The 18,467-nt window shown below is 44.1% G+C and overlaps 1 protein-coding gene across 1 annotated transcript in view; it reads left to right on the top strand.

Annotated features, from left to right (window-relative positions):
• Positions 1–16,953: 16,953 nt before the first annotated feature.
• Positions 16,954–18,467, top strand: part of LOC100196103 (DENN domain-containing protein 2D) — a 36,305-nt gene continuing 34,791 nt past the window's right edge. Inside the window, exon 1 of the mRNA XM_045696041.1 lies at positions 16,954–17,246. Coding sequence (XP_045551997.1) covers positions 17,157–17,246 — 90 coding nt within the window. The 5' untranslated portion in view covers positions 16,954–17,156. The remainder of the gene's footprint in view (positions 17,247–18,467) is intronic.

Genomic DNA, 18,467 nt, shown 5'->3' with positions numbered 1-18,467 from the left:
CTGAGAAGGCGTCATCCAATACACAATCCCGCTTGTTCCTCGCCATTCATACATTTTTGTAGAGCTCATCCCCTATTCTTATTAACAGCTGTTAGAAAAACACACGTGAGTGTGACAAGACAATTCTCTTCCTCAATAGTGTGCAGCGAATCCTACTAGATGAAAAGTCTAAATCAGAGGATGCATGTCAGCAAAGGATGCATGTCAGCACCAGATATAAACGAGGCTTATAAGACCTCTGCACCATGCTGGGTAGCATTGTGCCCTTTCTCCTCATGAGGTTGTTGGTAATCTCAGTTGTTTCTGAGTTTCGGTTAGGAGTGCAAAGGGCAGTGAAACTTTTCTCTAAGAATTTATGGTGCTTCTACAAGATGCGCCTAGTGTGGAGAGTGGATTTTCTGCAGGATATTAGTAGGATTTTATGGGAATATTGTATGGGCTGGAGGGCAACATGTTGCACCTTAAAAGGCTGAAAGCAACAACAGCAGCCTGCAAAATACTTGGTTTATTTCAGAACTGCAGGTGCAGAGCAAGTTGAAATTATATGTTAAACACGTTCAATTCAACAGTGTTAACTTTATTGTTGAGCACCCAAGTATAGCTTCCTTCTTTTACATAACTGTGACTACTGCATTTCACACGCTGTTGCCAACGCAAACGTAAACTGTCTGTAGTCTCACATAATATTCACTGAATCCCCCTCTCCTCACATTGACAAGACACATCAACAAGACTGGTACAAACCAGACTTCACCCTATCATTCAGTTTGAAACATCCATTTTCCAGCACAAGGAGATGGAACTGGCCTTTTTAATTTAGCGACTGAGTAACAGCTGCTCAGGCACTTGATAACCGCCTAAGTAAAGAGCCTGTTTCCCTGCGCCTGCCTGCGTCATTAGGCTACTCCAGATAGGGCCGTTCACTCCCCTATTTCACTTCGGTCCTCTTCTCTGATAATGCCCACAGTTATATTTGATCTCCATAGCCAGGAATGAACCCAGGTTCCCAGGGCAAAAACAAGAAGGGAAAGTGTGCACTGTCACTGACGGCTACATAGTAATAACTCTCGCTCAGTAACCTGTTTCACAACAGACAGTTGTGTTTTGCCAAGCTCAGCAAATCTAAGATATGACATTTAGCAGTGAGGCAGAGTTTGTGAGACAGTGGGCTTGTGCAATGGAATAAGTCAGTGCATGACTTTGATGGTGACATACAGTGCCTTGCAAAAGTATTCATCCTCCTTGGTGTTTTTCCTATTTTGTTGCTTTACAACCTGTAATTGAAATGGGTTTTTTATTTGGATTTTATGTAATGGACATACACAAAATATTCCAAATTGGTGAAGTGAAATTAAAAAAATATCTTGTTTCAAAAAATTAAAAACTGAAAAGTGGTGCGTGCATGTGAATTCACCCCCTTTGCTATGAAGCCCCTAAATAAGATCTAGTGCAACCAATTACCTTCAGAAGTCACATAATTAGTTAAATAAAGTCCACCTTTGTGCAATCTAAGTGTCACATGATCTCAGTATATATACACCTGTTCTGAAAGGCCCCAGAGTCTGCAACACCACTAAGCAAGGGGCATCACCAAGCAAGCGGCACCATGAAGACCAAGGAGCTCTCCAAACAGGTCAGGGACAAAGTTGTGAAGAAGTACAGAAGAAGTACAAAAAATACCAAAACTTTGAACATCCCACGGAGCACCATTAAATCCATTATTATGGAAAATATGGAAAGAATATGCCACCACAATCAAAACTCACGGACCAGGCAAGGAGGGCATTAATCAGAGAGGCAACAAAGAGACCAAAGATAACCCTGAAGGAGCTGCAAAGCTCCTCGGTGTAGATTGGAGTATCTGTCCATTGGACCACTTTAAGCTGTACACTCCACAGAGCTGGGCTTTACGGAAGAGTGGCCAGAAAAAAGCCCCCAAAATAAGCTAACACGTTTAGTGTTCAACAAAGGCATGTGGGAGACTCCCCAAACATATGGAAGAAGGCACTCTGGTCAGATGAGACAAAAATTGAGCTTTTTGGCCATTAAGGAAAACGCTATGTCTGACGCAAACACAACACCTCTCATCACACCGAGAACACCATCCCCACAGTGAAGGATGGTAGTGGCAGCATCATGCTGAGGGGATGTTTTTAGTCGGCAGGGACTGGGAAACTGGTCAGAATTGAAGGAATGATGGATGCCGCAAAATACAGGGAAATTCTTGAGGGAAACCGGTTTCAGTCTTCCAGAGATTTGACACTGGGACAGAGGTTCACCTTCCAGCAGGACAATGACCCTAAGCATACTGCTAAAGCAACACTCGAGTGGTTGAAGGGGAAACATTTAAATGTCTTGGAATGGCCTAGTCAAAGCCCAGACTTCAATCCAATTGAGAATCTGTGGTCTGACTTAAAGACTGCTGTACATCAGCGGAACCCATCCAACTTGAAGGAGCTGGAGCAGTTTTGCCTTGAATGGGCAAAAATCTCAGTGGCTAGATGTGCCAAGCTTATAGAGACATAGCCCAAGAGACATGCAGCTGTAATTACTGCAAAAGGTTACTACAAAGTATTGACTTTACGAGGGTGAATAGTTATGCACGCTCAAGTTCTGTTTTTGTGTCTTATTTCTTGTATGTTTCACAAAAAATATTTTGCATTTTCAAAGTGGTAGGCATGTTGTGTAAATCAAATGATACAACCCCCCCCAAAAAATCTATTTTAATTCCAGGTTGTTAGGTAACAAAATAGGAAAACTGCCTAGGGGGGTGAATACTTTCGCAAGCCACTGTAGCTCCGTTGGGCTGCAAAGAGTCTTTCAATGTGGTTGGAAAGAATCCTTTGGAAAAATTAAAAACAGAGGCACTGAGGACATGCCGCTCTCCCCTTCCTGCTACAATCTCAGCCTCACCTCAGTTATCAACCTGCAGACCAGCTGCACAATGCACACACAGTCCGAATGGCCATGGGCCCTGCCTGCCAGTGCTGCCTTCAACAGATAATTTGTTCCCTACCCCTCTCCCTTAGTCCTAACCATTTGATGTTTACATACTTGTGTGTGTGTGTGTGTGTGTGTGTGTGTGTGTGTGTGTGTGTGTGTGTGTGTGTGTGTGTGTATATATATATTAGTCTATGTGGACACCCCTTCAAATGAGTGGATTCGGCTATTTCAGCCACACCCGTTTCTGACAGGTGTATAAAATAGAGCACACAGCCATGCAATATCCATAGACAAACATTGGCAGTAGCAACCTTACATTGGCAACCTTACTGAAGAGCTCAGAGACTTTCAACGTGGCACCGTCATGGCACCTTTCCAACAAGTCAGTTTGTCAATTTCTGCTCTGCTAGAGCTGCCCCGGTCAACTGTAAGTGTTGTTATTGTTAAGTGGAAACGTCTAGGAGCAACAATGGCTTAGCCGCGAAGTGGTAGGCCACAACCTCACAGAACATGACCGCCGACCGCTGAAGCGCGTACCGCGTAAAAATCGTCTATTCTTCGGTAGCAACACTCACTATCGAGTTCCAAACAGCCTCTGGAAGCAACGTCAGCACAAGAACTGTTCGCCTGGAGCTTCAGGAAGTGGGTTTCCATGGCAGAGCAGTCGTACACAGCCTAAGATCACCATGCACAATGCCAAAGTTCGGCTTTAGTGGTGAATCACCCTTCACCCTTCAATCTGGGTTTGGCGGCTGCCAGGAGAACACTACCTGCCCAATGCATAGTGCCAACTGTAAAGTTTGGTGGAGGAGGAATAATGGTCTGGGGCTGTATTTCATGGTTTGGGCTAGGCCCCTTACTTCCAGTAAAAGGAAATCTCAATGCTACAGCATACAATGACATTCTAGACGATTCTGTGCTTCCAACTTAGTGGCTACAGTTTGGGGAAGGCCCTTTCCTGTTTCAGCATGACACTGCCCCCATTCTTCCACACTGAAATTGTGTGGAAGAACTTGACTGGCCTGCACAGAGCCCTGACCTCAACTCCATCAAACACCTTTGGGAGGAATTGGAATGCCGACTGTGAACCAGGACTAATCGCCCAACATGAGTGCCCGTCCTCACTATGCTCTTGTGGCTGAATGGAAGCAAGTCCCTGCTGTAATGTTCTAACATCTAGTGGACAGCCTTCCCAGAAGAGTGGAGGCTGTTATATCAGCAAAGAGGGGACCAACTCCATATTAATACCCATGATTTTGGAAGGAGATGTTTGACGAGTGGGTGTCCACATACACTACATTACCAAAAGTATCTTTAAGGTGGAAGAAAGATGGTGTAAGCTCCACCACTACACTGATTTTACCCGACTGCTTCGATCTGCCAACATCTAAGGGTTTGAGCCAATGGAAAGGGCTAAAGAGCGATTTGGGACCAGCTGACAGAATCCTCAAAGTCAATGGGCACGTTTAAGTACAACAAGTCCTGTGTCTGGTGTCAGTGCTGCTCCTGTACCACACATCATTTATCTCAAAGCCTTTTGTTTTTAACATGTTTTTTTTTCTTCAATATAATCAAGTATTGTTTTAACATATCACTGTATTTCACCTATTCTAAGATGCGCACATAAAAGGAATGTCCAATGTATTTGTCAATATGCAAGTTCTGAGATATCAGGATGTAAAGGTAAAAAACATTTTCTTTATCTGGAAATTCCTGCGGAGGACAAGTTCAAAAACCCCATTCACTCGCACATCAAACGCAGTCCCAGAGAATACTGCCCATGCTGCTGGTGGGTCATCAAGATGGCCACTGCCACCACTCGACGATCGCTCCATTGGTTGGTTGGTTGGTTGGTTCATTCGTTCGTCAGTAGTCGGTTGCCAGTCGTTCCGCATCGTCTGTTGTCATCAAGTGTATATGGCACTCAAACCATGAGCCGGTCCCATGCAGGCGAAAGAGATGGGAGAGAAAAAAATGCATGAGCAGGGAGTTACTCTGAATACAAGTATTCATTCACACGTTTGGTCCCCCTCTGGCTGCAGGTCATCGGCAGCTGTGGTTCTGCATTGGTGTTATCCCTCCAGTAGCAACCCGAGAATAAACTGGAAGCTCCATTTTAAGGAGCACAGGTAGCTCGTTAGTTGATCAATTCTCATCAGGAGTCTACAATAAATAAATTAAGAAAACAATGAAGACAAACACAGCAAACCAAGGTAAATCATGGAAAGTAACAAGGTACTCAATTTCTAAATAAAAAATCACTGCAAATTCTCAATACATATGAAATTCACACAAAAAAGGTCTGGCCTCCAATTGGGGATAACACTAGGGAGGGATGGGACATATCATTCTACTGACGTCAAGGAAATAGGCCTACATGCTACAAACCATTATTTTTGCTAAAGGATGGTACTATTTCACAGAGGAATTCAATTCTACCCATATGAATAATGCTTACTTGAGTCCACACAGGCACAATATAACATGAGTCTGAAATCGGATTTGAACAACATGAGTGTGAACACAGCCATGGTCAACTGAAACACACCTGGTCCTGATAAACGCACCTGTTGTGTCACACAGCTGTGCTTGTTGCAATGGGAGTTTTTGTCAACAACTTTCTAATTGAGCCAGGACAGTGGGAAAAGCTGGCCATTCAAAACGACAGACCAAGGGCTCTATTCAATCTGTAAAGTGTTACAGATTCCGCTATATACATTTTAAGGTAATTTCTGATTGAGCCGACATATGCAGCATTTACTGTGAATGCAGTCTCTGCTAAAGCTGAAACATTGCCTTTAAATTCCAATCATGCTGTAAAGCTGAACTTCCACTTTGTCGATTGAGTAGAGCCCCTAATCATCTTTATATAGTGTGACAGGGCAAAACCACTAAATGTCCTGAATAGGAACATACTGTATGAATTCTTCAGGGGCATCTGATTGAAACATATTTGTTTGTTTTTCTGTCAGTCTGACTGTTGATATGTTTGTTTAGCATCAAGTCCAAAACAAAACGTCTTGGTTGGTTTACCGGAGAAACATGACGAAACGCTTAAAAGAAGGACAAGGACCATTCGCTGTTGATTAGATGGCGGTGAAATTCCAAGTCTAGACATTGACCTTTTCTGGGGGGAGTGACCAGACTTAGTGGCATTTGCAGAACTCACAGTGACTGACGTGGTAAATAAATATCTCTGTTATCTCAAACAGGGCCTGAAGGGTAAGAATGATATGAGTGACAGGATGAGCAAGACCATTGAGATGAATTAAAGGAGAGTGTAATGACATGAAGATCCTAAGGACAGGACAGACATGACTGGTCCTATATGTGTTTTCACCAGTCAATCTTGTCTCATATAGTGCGTTTTATGCAATTTTGGTGCCAAAAGTTTTTGCGGGATGTATGATTAAAGCTTGTTTATGAAGAGCAATCTCGATCTCCTTGAACAAGTAGAAAAGACAAACATGTCTGAGGTATTATCAGACATGGACTAGGGGTGTGTTTGTGTGCGTGTGCGTGTGTGTGTGTGTAAGGATGTTGATGTCATTATATATCTACATTTCTGATTATTTCAAAACATTCATGTTGCAAAAGATTTACCCTGGGCATCCGAGTGATGCACTTTGAAATTGTTGCATGTTGCGTTTATATTTTTGTTCAGTATATTTTATTTTTATCAGAGTGGTGGCTGTTTCCCTTTACATTGGTCTAAGATTTTACTGAGTTACAGTTCATAGAAGCAAATCAGTCAATTGAAATTAATTAGGTCCTAATCTATGGATTTCACATGACTGGGCAGGGGCACAGCCATGGGTGGACCTGGGAGGGCATAAGCCCACCCACTTGGGAGCCAGGTCCACCCACTTCACATGTTGCGTTTATATTTTTGTTCAGGATATATGGAACAGGTTAAGGGTTTATGGATGCTTTTTTTCTCTGTATGGATTTTATGGATTTATGCTGCAGTTGAGAAGAAAATGTAATATTTTAACGTTTCTTTACTTCTAACAGGATGTAAGTTATATTCTATTCTGTTCTAATCTACTGATGAACTACAATGAAATTAATGGCCTGGTTGCGTCAGTTATCTGATGATACCATGAAAGACACATTGATAGGCTAGACTGAGACTATGCATCATGTACTGCAGCTTTTCCCGTTAGAGAACATGCCACACATGTCCACTAGATGGGGGTCCTTGGCCATTAACTCCTGTTCATACTCCAGAGTCGTTCATGAACTTTGGTGGCATTTGCATCTCTTGCCTTTGCGATCATGAAAAACACTTTAAAATAACAAAAATGTCCATGTTTTTGTTTATATTGAACTGTTTATCAATGATAAAACATAATGCAAGTCCTTTATACTGCAAAACTTTGTTTATGCATGGTTTAAAGTACTAAAGTTGTAGAGACATTTAGAGATCTATTATTTTGAATGCTAGAAAGTGAACAAAAGTATTTTATATATTGCATAGTTCAATAAAAACAAAGACTATTACAATAAATAAAAAGTACTGGTATGTCGCTCATTGAAAACCACTCACTACAAACGTATACAACGACCTTGAGCATTTCCTCCAGTGGCAAATCTGGGAAGAGGTCTATATTAAAGAAAATTGTATTATTAGCTTATCACACCTGTCATAAATTTGAGGATGCCATTGATAATTTGCTGTTACTCAATTTGAATGAAGGGAAATTATATTGTGAGCAAAATTCTAATCATTGTCACGCCTGCTCCCACTCTTCCTCCTCCGGCGCTCGGGGGCGCTAGGATCCCCAGCATTACGCACTCAAGCCATCATCAGTACGCACACCTGCCTTCTCCCGTCACGCGCATCAGCGAACATTGGACTCACGTGGACTCAATTACTTGTGTCATTACCTTCCCTATATCTGTCTGTTCCCAAGCTCTGTTCCCTGCTTCGGGATTAATTGTCTCATGTCCGTGTTACCCGGTTTCCGACGCTGTTCCGGTCTTGTTTCCTTGTCTGTTCCCGGATAAATGTCTGGCTCCCCGTACCTGCTTCTCCTATCCGTCGTCAGTCCTTACAATCATATCACTTTAGTAAATTATTTTAAAAGGGTTAATGACCTTAGATTTGAGCATCTGTGACCTCCGTTTAAGAAAATCATCAACAAACTAAAATGTCTCATTAATGTTACCATCATTGGTGTTACTATTCCGGCTGGTGGCACAATATTTTCATAATGCTAAGAAAGGCGTAATCAATAATTTCTACAGCAATTTTTGGACTTATAAATTAATGATATGTACCTATTGGTTCTTGAAAAATATAACTTAGAAATGCCTCATGATCTTAGTTGAACTGTCGTACCCCATCAGAACCCAAAATATGTGACCGGTTTCAGGAAACTAGGCCTATGTCGCACGTCACTACTTCACAGGAGAGATATTTGAAGATAATATTTTTTTTAAATCAAAATGCATCTTTTGGCAGAAATTCATTCTGGAACATGTGAACTTTCATGTGCCTTAATAACAAACTTGTATACTATCTGTAAATATGAATAAAATAAAAAAGGTCTAAGAAGAGTCTTGGTGGTTCCAAACTTCTTCCATTTAAGAATGATGGAGGCCACTAAGTTCTTGGGGACCTTCAATGCTGCAGACATTTTCTGGTACCCTTCCCCAGATCTGTGCCTCGACACAATCCTGTCTCGGATTTCTACGGACAATTCCTTCGCCCTCATGGCTTGGTTTTTGCTCTGACATGCACTGTCAGCAGTGGACCTTATATAGATAGGTGTGTGCCATTCCAAATCATGTCCAATCAATATAATTTACCACAGGTGGACTCAAATCAAGTTGTAGAAACATCTCAAGGATGATCAATGGAAACAGGATGCACCTGAGCTAAATTTCGAGTCTCATAGGAAAGGGTCTGAATACTTATCAGCGGTGTATTCATTCCGCCGATTCTGTTGAAAAACGTTTCTTAAACAGAAGCAAATGGAACAATACAGGGATAAACATATCTGATTTTGTCCAATAGAAACTCATGTTTGCAACTGTTGAACTTATGATTACACCCTAGAGCAGCTAGATGCAGGCAAGAGTGTGCAAAGTGGTATTGAATGTGCCACTGTCTGTCACCTCAACATTTTCTCTCGACCTGTGTGCGCCTACGTTGTAAACTTTCATTCATAGGCTAGGTTGTAGCAACCTCATGATGGGTATAGGGCATATTCGAGTATCATGTAGTAGCCTAAACCTATCAATGTTACATTGAAGTGGGTGAATGGAATATGAATGACAGTCATTCAATATGCTTTAATAGAAATAAGGCCATGCTCATGAAAAAAAAGTATCGTCCTCCATCTTAAAACATCAGCGACCATCACTGGTGTAGACAAATAAGAGCTCTCCAGTAGGTGCAATCTTCGCTCTCTCTCCCACTACTCTCTCCAATCCTATAATCTCTCCGTTCTGCTAAATCCTTTCCCTCCTGTCTCTTCGATCCCACTCTCCTCCCTATCTGCATCCTTTGACTCTCACTGTCCCTTTTCCTCTCAGCCAGCTCAACCCTCCCTTCCCGCTCTGTGGCTGAGTGACTCACTGCGAGCTCACAGAATAAGGCTATGGGCAACTGAGCAAAAATGGAGGAAAACTAAACTTCCGGAGGACCCATCATCCTTCTACTCCCTCTTTTCTACCTTCTCTTTGTCTATATCCGCTGTTAAACCCACTTTCTATCACTCTAAATGTCAAGCTTTTGCCTCTAACCCTAGCAAATTCTTTTACACCTTCTCCTCCCTTCTTAATCCCCCCATCATTTGACGGGGCCATGTACTGTCAAATCTTGGGTGAGAACCTCCTTCCCTCAGCCAAGGCACTGAAAATGGGTCGTGGATGGGTATTCCAGCATGACAATGACCCAAAACACACGGCCAAGGCAACAAAGGAGTGGCTCAAGAAGAAGCACATTAAGGTCCTGGAGTGGCCTAGCCAGTCTCCAGACCTTAATCCCATAGAAAATCTGTGGAGGGAGCTGAAGGTTCGAGTTGCCAAACGTCAGCCTCGAAACCTTAATGACTTGGAGAAGATCTGTAAAGATGATAGCGACAAAATCCCTCCTGAGATGTGTGCAAACCTGGTGGCCAACTACAAGAAACGTCTGACCTCTGTGATTGCCAACAAGGGTTTTGCCACCAAGTACTAAGTCATGTTTTGCAGAGGGGTCAAATACTTATTTCCCTCATTAAAATGCAAATCAATTTATAACATTTTTGACATGCGTTTTTCTGGATTTATTTGTTGTTATTCTGTCTCTCCCTGTTCATATAAACCTACCATTAAAGTTATTGTCACAGAAGTTGTCATGAAGAGAAGAGGACCAAGGCGCAGAGGGATTGTGGACACTCATGTTTATTAAATAAAACACGTAAAGCATCCACTTGAAAAAAACAATAAACAGTACTTACAACAGCAACAGTCTTGCAGGCACATACAATGCAGTGCAAGGACAACCACCCACAACCCCAAAGAAAAACACACACACACCTATATAGGACTTCCAATCAAAGGCAACTCAACACACCTGCCTTCAATTGGAAGTCCCAATCACCAACACAACATTTAACAAACACAAACCACCTGCCACATCCTGACCAAGACTAACACAATTACGCCCTCTGCTGGTCAGGACGTGACAGTACCCCCCGCCCCCTCAATGTGCAGACCCCGGGATGCACCTAAAAAAAGAAAAACACAAGAAAATCCCCAATACCCCAACAAACAATAACCCCTAAACAATAAGGGAGGGAAGGGAGGGTGGCTGCCGTCACCGACGGCACTGTTCTACACCCTCCCTCCACAACCCACCTATCCTGGAGGTGGCTCAGGTGCAGGACGTGGACCTTGCTCCACCTTTGGCGTCGCCCACTTCGGTGACGCTGCTAGCTGCGCTGGGCAGACGGGCCACTTGGGCTGACCCTGGCAGACGGACCACTCGGGCTGGGCCGGAGGACAGGAGGGCCACTCGGGCTGGGCCGGAGGACAGGAGGGCCACTCGGGCTGGGCCGGAGGACAGGAGGGCCACTCGGGCTGGGCCGGAGGACAGGAGGGCCACTCGGGCTGGGCAGGAGGGCCACTCGGGCTGGGCCGGAGGGCAGGAGGGCCACTCGGGCTGGGCCGGAGGGCAGGAGGACCACTCGGGCTGGGCTGGAGGGCAGGAGGACCACTCGGGCTGATCCTGACTGACGGGGCACTCTGGCAGCCCCGGACTGTCGGGCCACTCTGGCAGTTCCGGGCAGTCGGGCCACTCTGGCAGTTCCGGGCAGTCGGGCCACTCTGGCATCTCCGGGCAGACGGGCCACTCTGGCATCTCCGGGCAGACGGGCCACTCTGGCGGCTCCTGACTAGCGGGCGGCTCTGGCGGCTCCTGACTAGCGGGCGGCTCTGGCGGCTCCTGACTGGAGGGCGGCTCTGGCGGCTCCTGACTGGCGGGCGGCTCTGGCGACTCCTGACTGGCGGGCGGCTCTGGCGACTCCTGACTGGCGGGTGGCTCTGGCGACTTACGACTGGCGGGCGGCTCTGGCGGCTCCTGACTGGCGGGCGGCTCTGGTGACTCCTGACTGGCGGGCGGCTCTGGCGACTCCTGACTGGCGGGTGGCTCTGGCGACTTACGACTGGCGGGCGGCTCTGGCGACTTACGACTGGCGGGCGGCTCTGGCGACTCCTGTCTGGCGGGCAGCTCTGGCGACTTACGACTGGCGGGCAGCTCTGGCGACTTACGACTGGCGGGCAGCTCTGGCGACTTACGACTGGCGGGCAGCTCTGGCGACTTACGACTGGCGGGCAGCTCTGGCGACTTACGACTGGCGGGCAGCTCTGGCGACTTACGACTGGCGGGCAGCTCTGGCGACTTACAACTGGCGGGCAGCTCTGGCGACTTACGACTGGCGGGCAGCTCTGGCGACTTACGACTGGCGGGCAGCTCTGGCGACTTACGACTGGCGGGCAGCTCTGGCGACTTACGACTGGCGGGCAGCTCTGGTGACTTATGACTGGCGGCAGCTCTGGTGACTCTTGACTGGCGGGCAGCTCTGGTGACTGTTGACTGGCGAGGCTGGGCTGATGCACTAGACTCCTGATGCGTGGGGCTGGTACTGGACGTGCCAGCCTGGAGACACGCACCTCAATGCTAGTGCGTTTAGCAGGAAACACTGGACCGTAGAGGCGCACTGGCGGTCTTGAGCGCAGGGTTGGCATCACCCTTTCAGGCTCGATGCTCACACTCCCCTGGCACATGCGGGGCGCTGGTACTGCGCTTACCGGCCTGAAAATGCCAGGCCTCACCACAGCACCTACCTCAAAGCAGGGGACCTGTACAGTGTGTTTTCTTCCAAAAAGGGTACGGGGAGCTGGCCTGGGGCTCCAATCTCGCCCCGCCAAACAGCCCTTGTGCCCCCCCCCAAAATATTATTGGGGCTGCCTCTCGGGTTCCCTTAGCTCCCTTAACTTGTCCTCCCAGAATCGTCTTTCATCCTGCCATGTCCATTCATCCACCCTGTTCTCCTGTGGCTTCCTCCTCTTCCGCTGCTTGGTCCTTTGGAGGTGGGGGGGTTCTGTCACAGAAGTTGTCATGGAGAGAAGAGGACCAAGGCGCAGCGGGATTGTGGACACTCATGTTTATTAAATAAAACACGTAAAGCATCCACTTGAAAAAAAACAATAAACATTACTTACAACAGCAACAGTCTTGCAGGCACATACAATGCAGTGCAAGGACAACCACCCACAACCCCAAAGAAAAACACACACACACCTATATAGGACTTCCAATCAAAGGCAACTCAACACACCTGCCTTCAATTGGAAGTCCTAATCACCAACACAACATTTAACAAACACAAACCACCTGCCACATCCTGACCAAGACTAACACAATTACGCCCTCTGCTGGTCAGGACGTGACAATTATAGACTGATCATTTCTTTGTAAGTGGGCAAACGTACAAAATCAGCAGGGGATCAAATACTTTTTTCCCCCACTGTATATTAAAAAGGGACATTTCACCCTGGCTCTGCCATGACATACAGTCATTACTATATTAAAACACTATGCTTTTTTCATAAACATCAAAACCACAAGCTAGAATGAGCCCATTTTCATTTCACTGGTAGAATCGGGAAGTTTCGACCTGTGTATTCGGCTGCTCATAGTGAACCACAAAGTCCAGCATTCATAGCGAATGCAGATGCCACCTGCTAGGTGGATGGTGCGTGCCCACAAACACAGTAATCTCAGAACTTCTCTAGGCAAGATTTTATTTTTGAATGTTTGTTTTTTACTAATGTTTGTCATCATGCCCATGTGGTGTTCTGTGTCTGGCTGTGTTAATTAAAAACAAGAGCAAAAATGAGTTATCTTTCACCGTTCTACCTAGCAGAGATTTATCCCGATGCTGCCAGTGGCTTGCGGCTATCAAGAATGATGCTTACGGTGACCAAAGATTATCAGAGGGATTTTCAGGCTGAACATTTAGACACCACCTGAGAAGTGATGGGATACCATTGTTTTTTTCCTTCACAACAAAACATAAGATTAGCTAGCATGCTAACCTAGCTGGACTAGGTAAATTAGCTAGCTAGCTAACGTTAAAGTCTTGTATTGAGCTCTGAAAGCCATCAGCTAAATCATATAGCTAGCTAGCTATCTTTTGGATACACACTGTCAATCAATGTCCACTATGCCATGGTAGTCACTGCTAGACTGGTACCTTCAGCAGAGTGAACATTTTTGTTTGTTCATTCTATCTTTGACTAATGTTAGCTAACGTAAGCTAGCTAACATTAGAGTAGCTCAATCTGGTAGCAATCTATTCCACCCTTATATGCAAAACACCCTGTTCCTAAAAATTGAATTGTCACTAGTTAACTCACTCTCTGTTTATGTGTTGGTAGCAATGATGCATTTGTATAAATTGTCTATGGTTGGTTAGTTGGTTTTCAGCTGGCTAGCAATCTTGCTGTCAATTTAGTGATGCTAGCTAACAGCAAGCTGAAAATATTGAAATGTCCATGTTAGGTGTGCTAAGCTAGCCAGTCTAATAAAGATCGATACAATTACTGGGATGGTTAAATTGTGTATTGTTGTGAGTTTTGTTGTAGGTGCTACAGCATCTGATTACACCAGCATGTGCTTCCAACTCTTGCCTCTGCAGGTGAAGGTAAGTTGGCAAAAATATTTACAAGCTGATGGCTAAGATAGCAACATTTACAGTAAGCATGGAATAAACATGAATTGGGTAGTGTTTTTATGGGTTTGTGTTATGGAGTTACAGGTGGCTAGATGTAGCCTGAGGAAACACAGAGTACTTTCCAGACCATGTAATAGATTTAGTTTACCTTTTCTCTTTGTAAAACTCAGGTTATCTGGAGTCCTTCCACAGTGCCCTGCTGAAAAATACTCCAACGCGGCAAAATTTTTGTTACACGAGCATGAGGGAGGGGATACGCACCTTGTGGTTATGGAGCACCACAAGATTGTGGGACAAAAATCAGCAAGGGACACTGAAAAGTATAAAATCAAGACTACAACAGTAATGACACAACCACCTCATTCTTCTCTGCAGATTCTCAAAATGTAATATAAAGATACGTCTACAAAAATCCCCTGCTAAGGGCTACTATTGACAGGAATGACCTGTCAAAGTCAATGGGCTAGGAAGGATTTCAGATAGGCATTTGAAATGAGGGGTGGGGTTTTGATTGTGCAGGGTTGTGCTTAGAGACAGTAAATGTATTGTTGTGTCTGAGAATGATTGAAATGTGCCATTTCTCCTCAATCTCCCATACACAACAACATATGATGAAGACAGCATCGCCAAGCTGTTGGTCGAAAATTCTCTGCGCTACATCAAACAGTACCTATCCTATAACTCTCAGTAATGGTTACCAAAAATCTTTGGTTAAATCACATTATCTGGTGTAATAATCTGTAGCTATGAGAACTGGTGATCAGCAGATGATGGGAGAGGTGGTCATGATGAAATTGCCATTCACAAAGAAAACAGAGTAAGAAAATACAGTATGATCAGTGTAGTAAAGTTCAGGGAATGCTTGTACAGCTGTGGCAGGAGTGTTGTCATGATCAAACTGTCATTCAGCTCCTCGAGTCATCTTCTGCCTGAAATCTAGAATAATGTCCAATCCATCGAGAGGGATACAGTTCATGGAATACAGCTACAATGACACACGCAGGCAAAGGAATTCTGTTTCTCTCCATCTAGAACCCACTCCAGGAAAAAATCCAGGCACCAAACAGTATTGTCTACAAGACAAAAAAATATAATAAATTATACTCTATTGTACAGTTTGAACGACAGTTGAACTGTGCCAGCATAACATCAACATTAGGGTAGAACAATATCTAGCCTAATAAAAAGAAATATGGCGTAACCCTCAACCTTTGCACAGTGACCAGACCGTACAAATGTACCTAGGTACACTACATGACCAAAAGCTCGTTGAACATCTCATTCCAAAATCATGGGCATTAATATGGAATTGGTCCCCCCTTTGCTGCTATAACAGCCTCCACTCTTCTGGGAAGGCTTTCCACAAGATGTTGGAACATTGATGAGTGTAGTTGCTTCCATTCAGCCACAAGAGCATTAGTGAGGTTGGGCACTGATGTTAGACGATTAGGCCTGGCTTGAAGTCAACGTTTCAATACACCCCAAAGGTGTTCGATGGGGTTGAGGTCAAATTTATTAATTTATTTACAAAGCCCTTCAGTCAAGGTCAAGGCTCTGTGCAGGCCAGTCAAATTCCTCCACACCGACCTCGACAAACCTTTCTGTATGGACCTCGCTTTGTGCATGGGGCATTGTCATGCTGAAACAGGAAAAGGCCTTCCCCAAACTGTTGCCACAGATGGAAGCACAGAATCTTCTAGAATGTCATTGTAACGTTAAGATTTCCCTTCACTGGAACTAAGGGGCCTTGCCCGAACCATGAATGATCCTCCTATTCCTCCTCCACCAAACCTTACAGTTGCACTATGCATTGGAGCAGGTAGTGTTCTCTTGGCATCTGCCAAACTCAGATTTGTCTGTCGGACTGCCAGATGGTGAAGCATGATTCATCACTACAGAGAGTCCAATTGCGGCGAGCTTTACACCACTCCAGCCGACGCTTGGCATTGCGCATGGTGATCTTAGGCTTGTGTGCGGCTGCTCAGCCATGGAAACCCATTTCATGAAGCTCCCGACGAACAGTTCTTGTGCTGACGTTGCTTCCAGAGGCAGTTTGGAACTCGGTAATGAGTGTTGCAATCTAAGACAGACTATTTTTATGCGCTTCAGCAGTCCCGTTTTGTGAGCTTGTGTGGCCTACCACTTTGCGGCTGAGCCATTGTTGCTCCTATATGTTTCCACTTCACAATAACAGCACTTACAGTTGACCGGTGCAGAAATTTGACGAATTGACTTGTTGGAAAGGTGGCATAGGATGCCATGTTGAAAGTAACTGAGCTCTTCAGTAAGGCCATTCTACTGCCAATGTGTGTCTATGGAGATTGCATGACTGTGTGATTTTATACACCTGTCAGCAACGTGTGTGGCTGAAATAGCTGAATCCACTCATTTGAAGGCGTGTCCACATACTTTTGTATATGTACTTTAGGTCCATAGAGGTGTGCTCAGGTGTTCCGCAAGGTTCTATTTTGGGCCCACTTTTGTTCAATTTGTATATAAACAACATTGGGGATCAGCGGATGTTAATTTTTATGCAGATGATACTGTTCTTTATTCAAGTGGTAGTAGTTTATCTTCAGCTTTTGAAAATGCCCAAAGAGCATTTAACATCATACAACAGAATCTGTATGATTTAAAGCTGGTTCTAAATTCAGGTAAAATAAATTGCATGGTATTTTCAAATGCCAGACATGTTACTAATCATGTCATTGCTACATTGGCTGGACATACTATAGAGCAAGTTAATGTGTACAAATATTTGGGTGTGTGGGTTGATGATAAGCTGAGCTTCACTGTGCATGTAGAGAACTTGATAAGGAAGCTCAAGCTGAGAATAGGTTTTTATTACCGGCATAAGACTTTTTTATTTTGAGGTCAGGAAGGAGCTGATACGATGTACATTACTGGCGGTTTTAGATTTTAGTGATGTTATATATATGTAGGCCTCAGCTACTACTCTGAGAGCACTTGATTCAGTGTATCATGCAGCCCTCAGAACCGTCTAAGACATCATTGGGATCTCTACAGAGCTGTTGGCTGGTCGTCATTGAATCTCTGTTCTTTTTTAGTCAGGTCGGTAAATGATATTCAATTACGGTCCCATTTTTCATTTGCTTCTAACAGTACAAAAATTAGAACAGGCCATGGTAGAAATAGTTTTAGTTACTTAGCTCCGTGGTCCTGGAATTCTCTCCTGAACATTTTAAAATTTGATGATCTAGTTTCGTTGGTGGAGTTTAAACACTTGATCGATGTACATATCATAGAAGAGTATAATTGTCTTTAGGCCAGCTGTATTTAGTCAAGACTTTTGTGTTTTTAACGTAAAATGTTTTTGTTGTACTCTTTGTGTGTTAATAGTTTTGTTTAATGTTGTGTTAGTGTATGTAAGTTGTTTTGTCTGAAACGTTGTTCCCCCTGCTGCTATTGGACCAGGTCTTCCTTGGAAAAGAGATGTTATCTCAATGAGAAAAACCTGTATAAATAAAGGTTAAAAAACATAATAATAAAAAAAAGGTAGCCAGACTATCTAGCTACACCCATGTCTATCAGGCATGCTTAGGCAAATATTTTTAGAGTTAAACTTGCTTATCAGTTTCAGATTTATAACAGTAAATTGTTGTATTATTGTTTCTCATCACTGTTACCTAGTAAGCCAATAATTGTTATTTACATCTGTTTGGAATCCTAGCTTGCGTAATGCCTATAATTATGTGAGGCTGAAATGCATTCACGGTCATAATCATAACCAATGTCAACCCTCGTCAATTATGTTACACATTTTCTAACAAGTTACAAACACGAGGCGTGGCGCACACGTTACCCTGGCGCCTGCTAACTAGCTAGCCAACTCCAGTCACGTGCTAATGTTTGCTGGTAAACCTAGCTTTAGGTGGCTGGTTGTAATGTTGTAGCTTGCTGTTTAGTAGTCATATCTAAAAAGAAAGGTTTTTTTAATCAACATTCAATAGATCTCAGATTGTAAAACCTCTTCTATTTTAGTCATAGATATGGCTACCTGTAGTTGTTTAGCTAACTTAGCTAGCAAGTTAGCTACCTAAGTTGCAAAGAGAAAAAAATAATTAGATTTCCCCCCCACTGTAACACAGTAGTATGTTAGCCAGCAATACACAATGTGCGGTTCAGTAAATAAACCAAAGTCAGCTAGCTAGCTAGCTAGGTGGCTTGCAGGAAAAACAATAAAAACAACACATTTTTCATACAGCAAAGGATTGTTATTAGTGTCCGCCTCGCTTTCAAAAAAGCCTGCCTTTGGGTAGAGACGGGGGCCAG

The sequence above is a fragment of the Salmo salar genome, chromosome ssa15, assembly GCF_905237065.1.
Source record: "Salmo salar chromosome ssa15, Ssal_v3.1, whole genome shotgun sequence".
Lineage (NCBI taxonomy): Eukaryota > Metazoa > Chordata > Actinopteri > Salmoniformes > Salmonidae > Salmo > Salmo salar.
The sequence above is the reverse complement of the archived record's forward strand: the minus strand, read 5'-3'. Positions and strand labels throughout refer to the sequence as shown.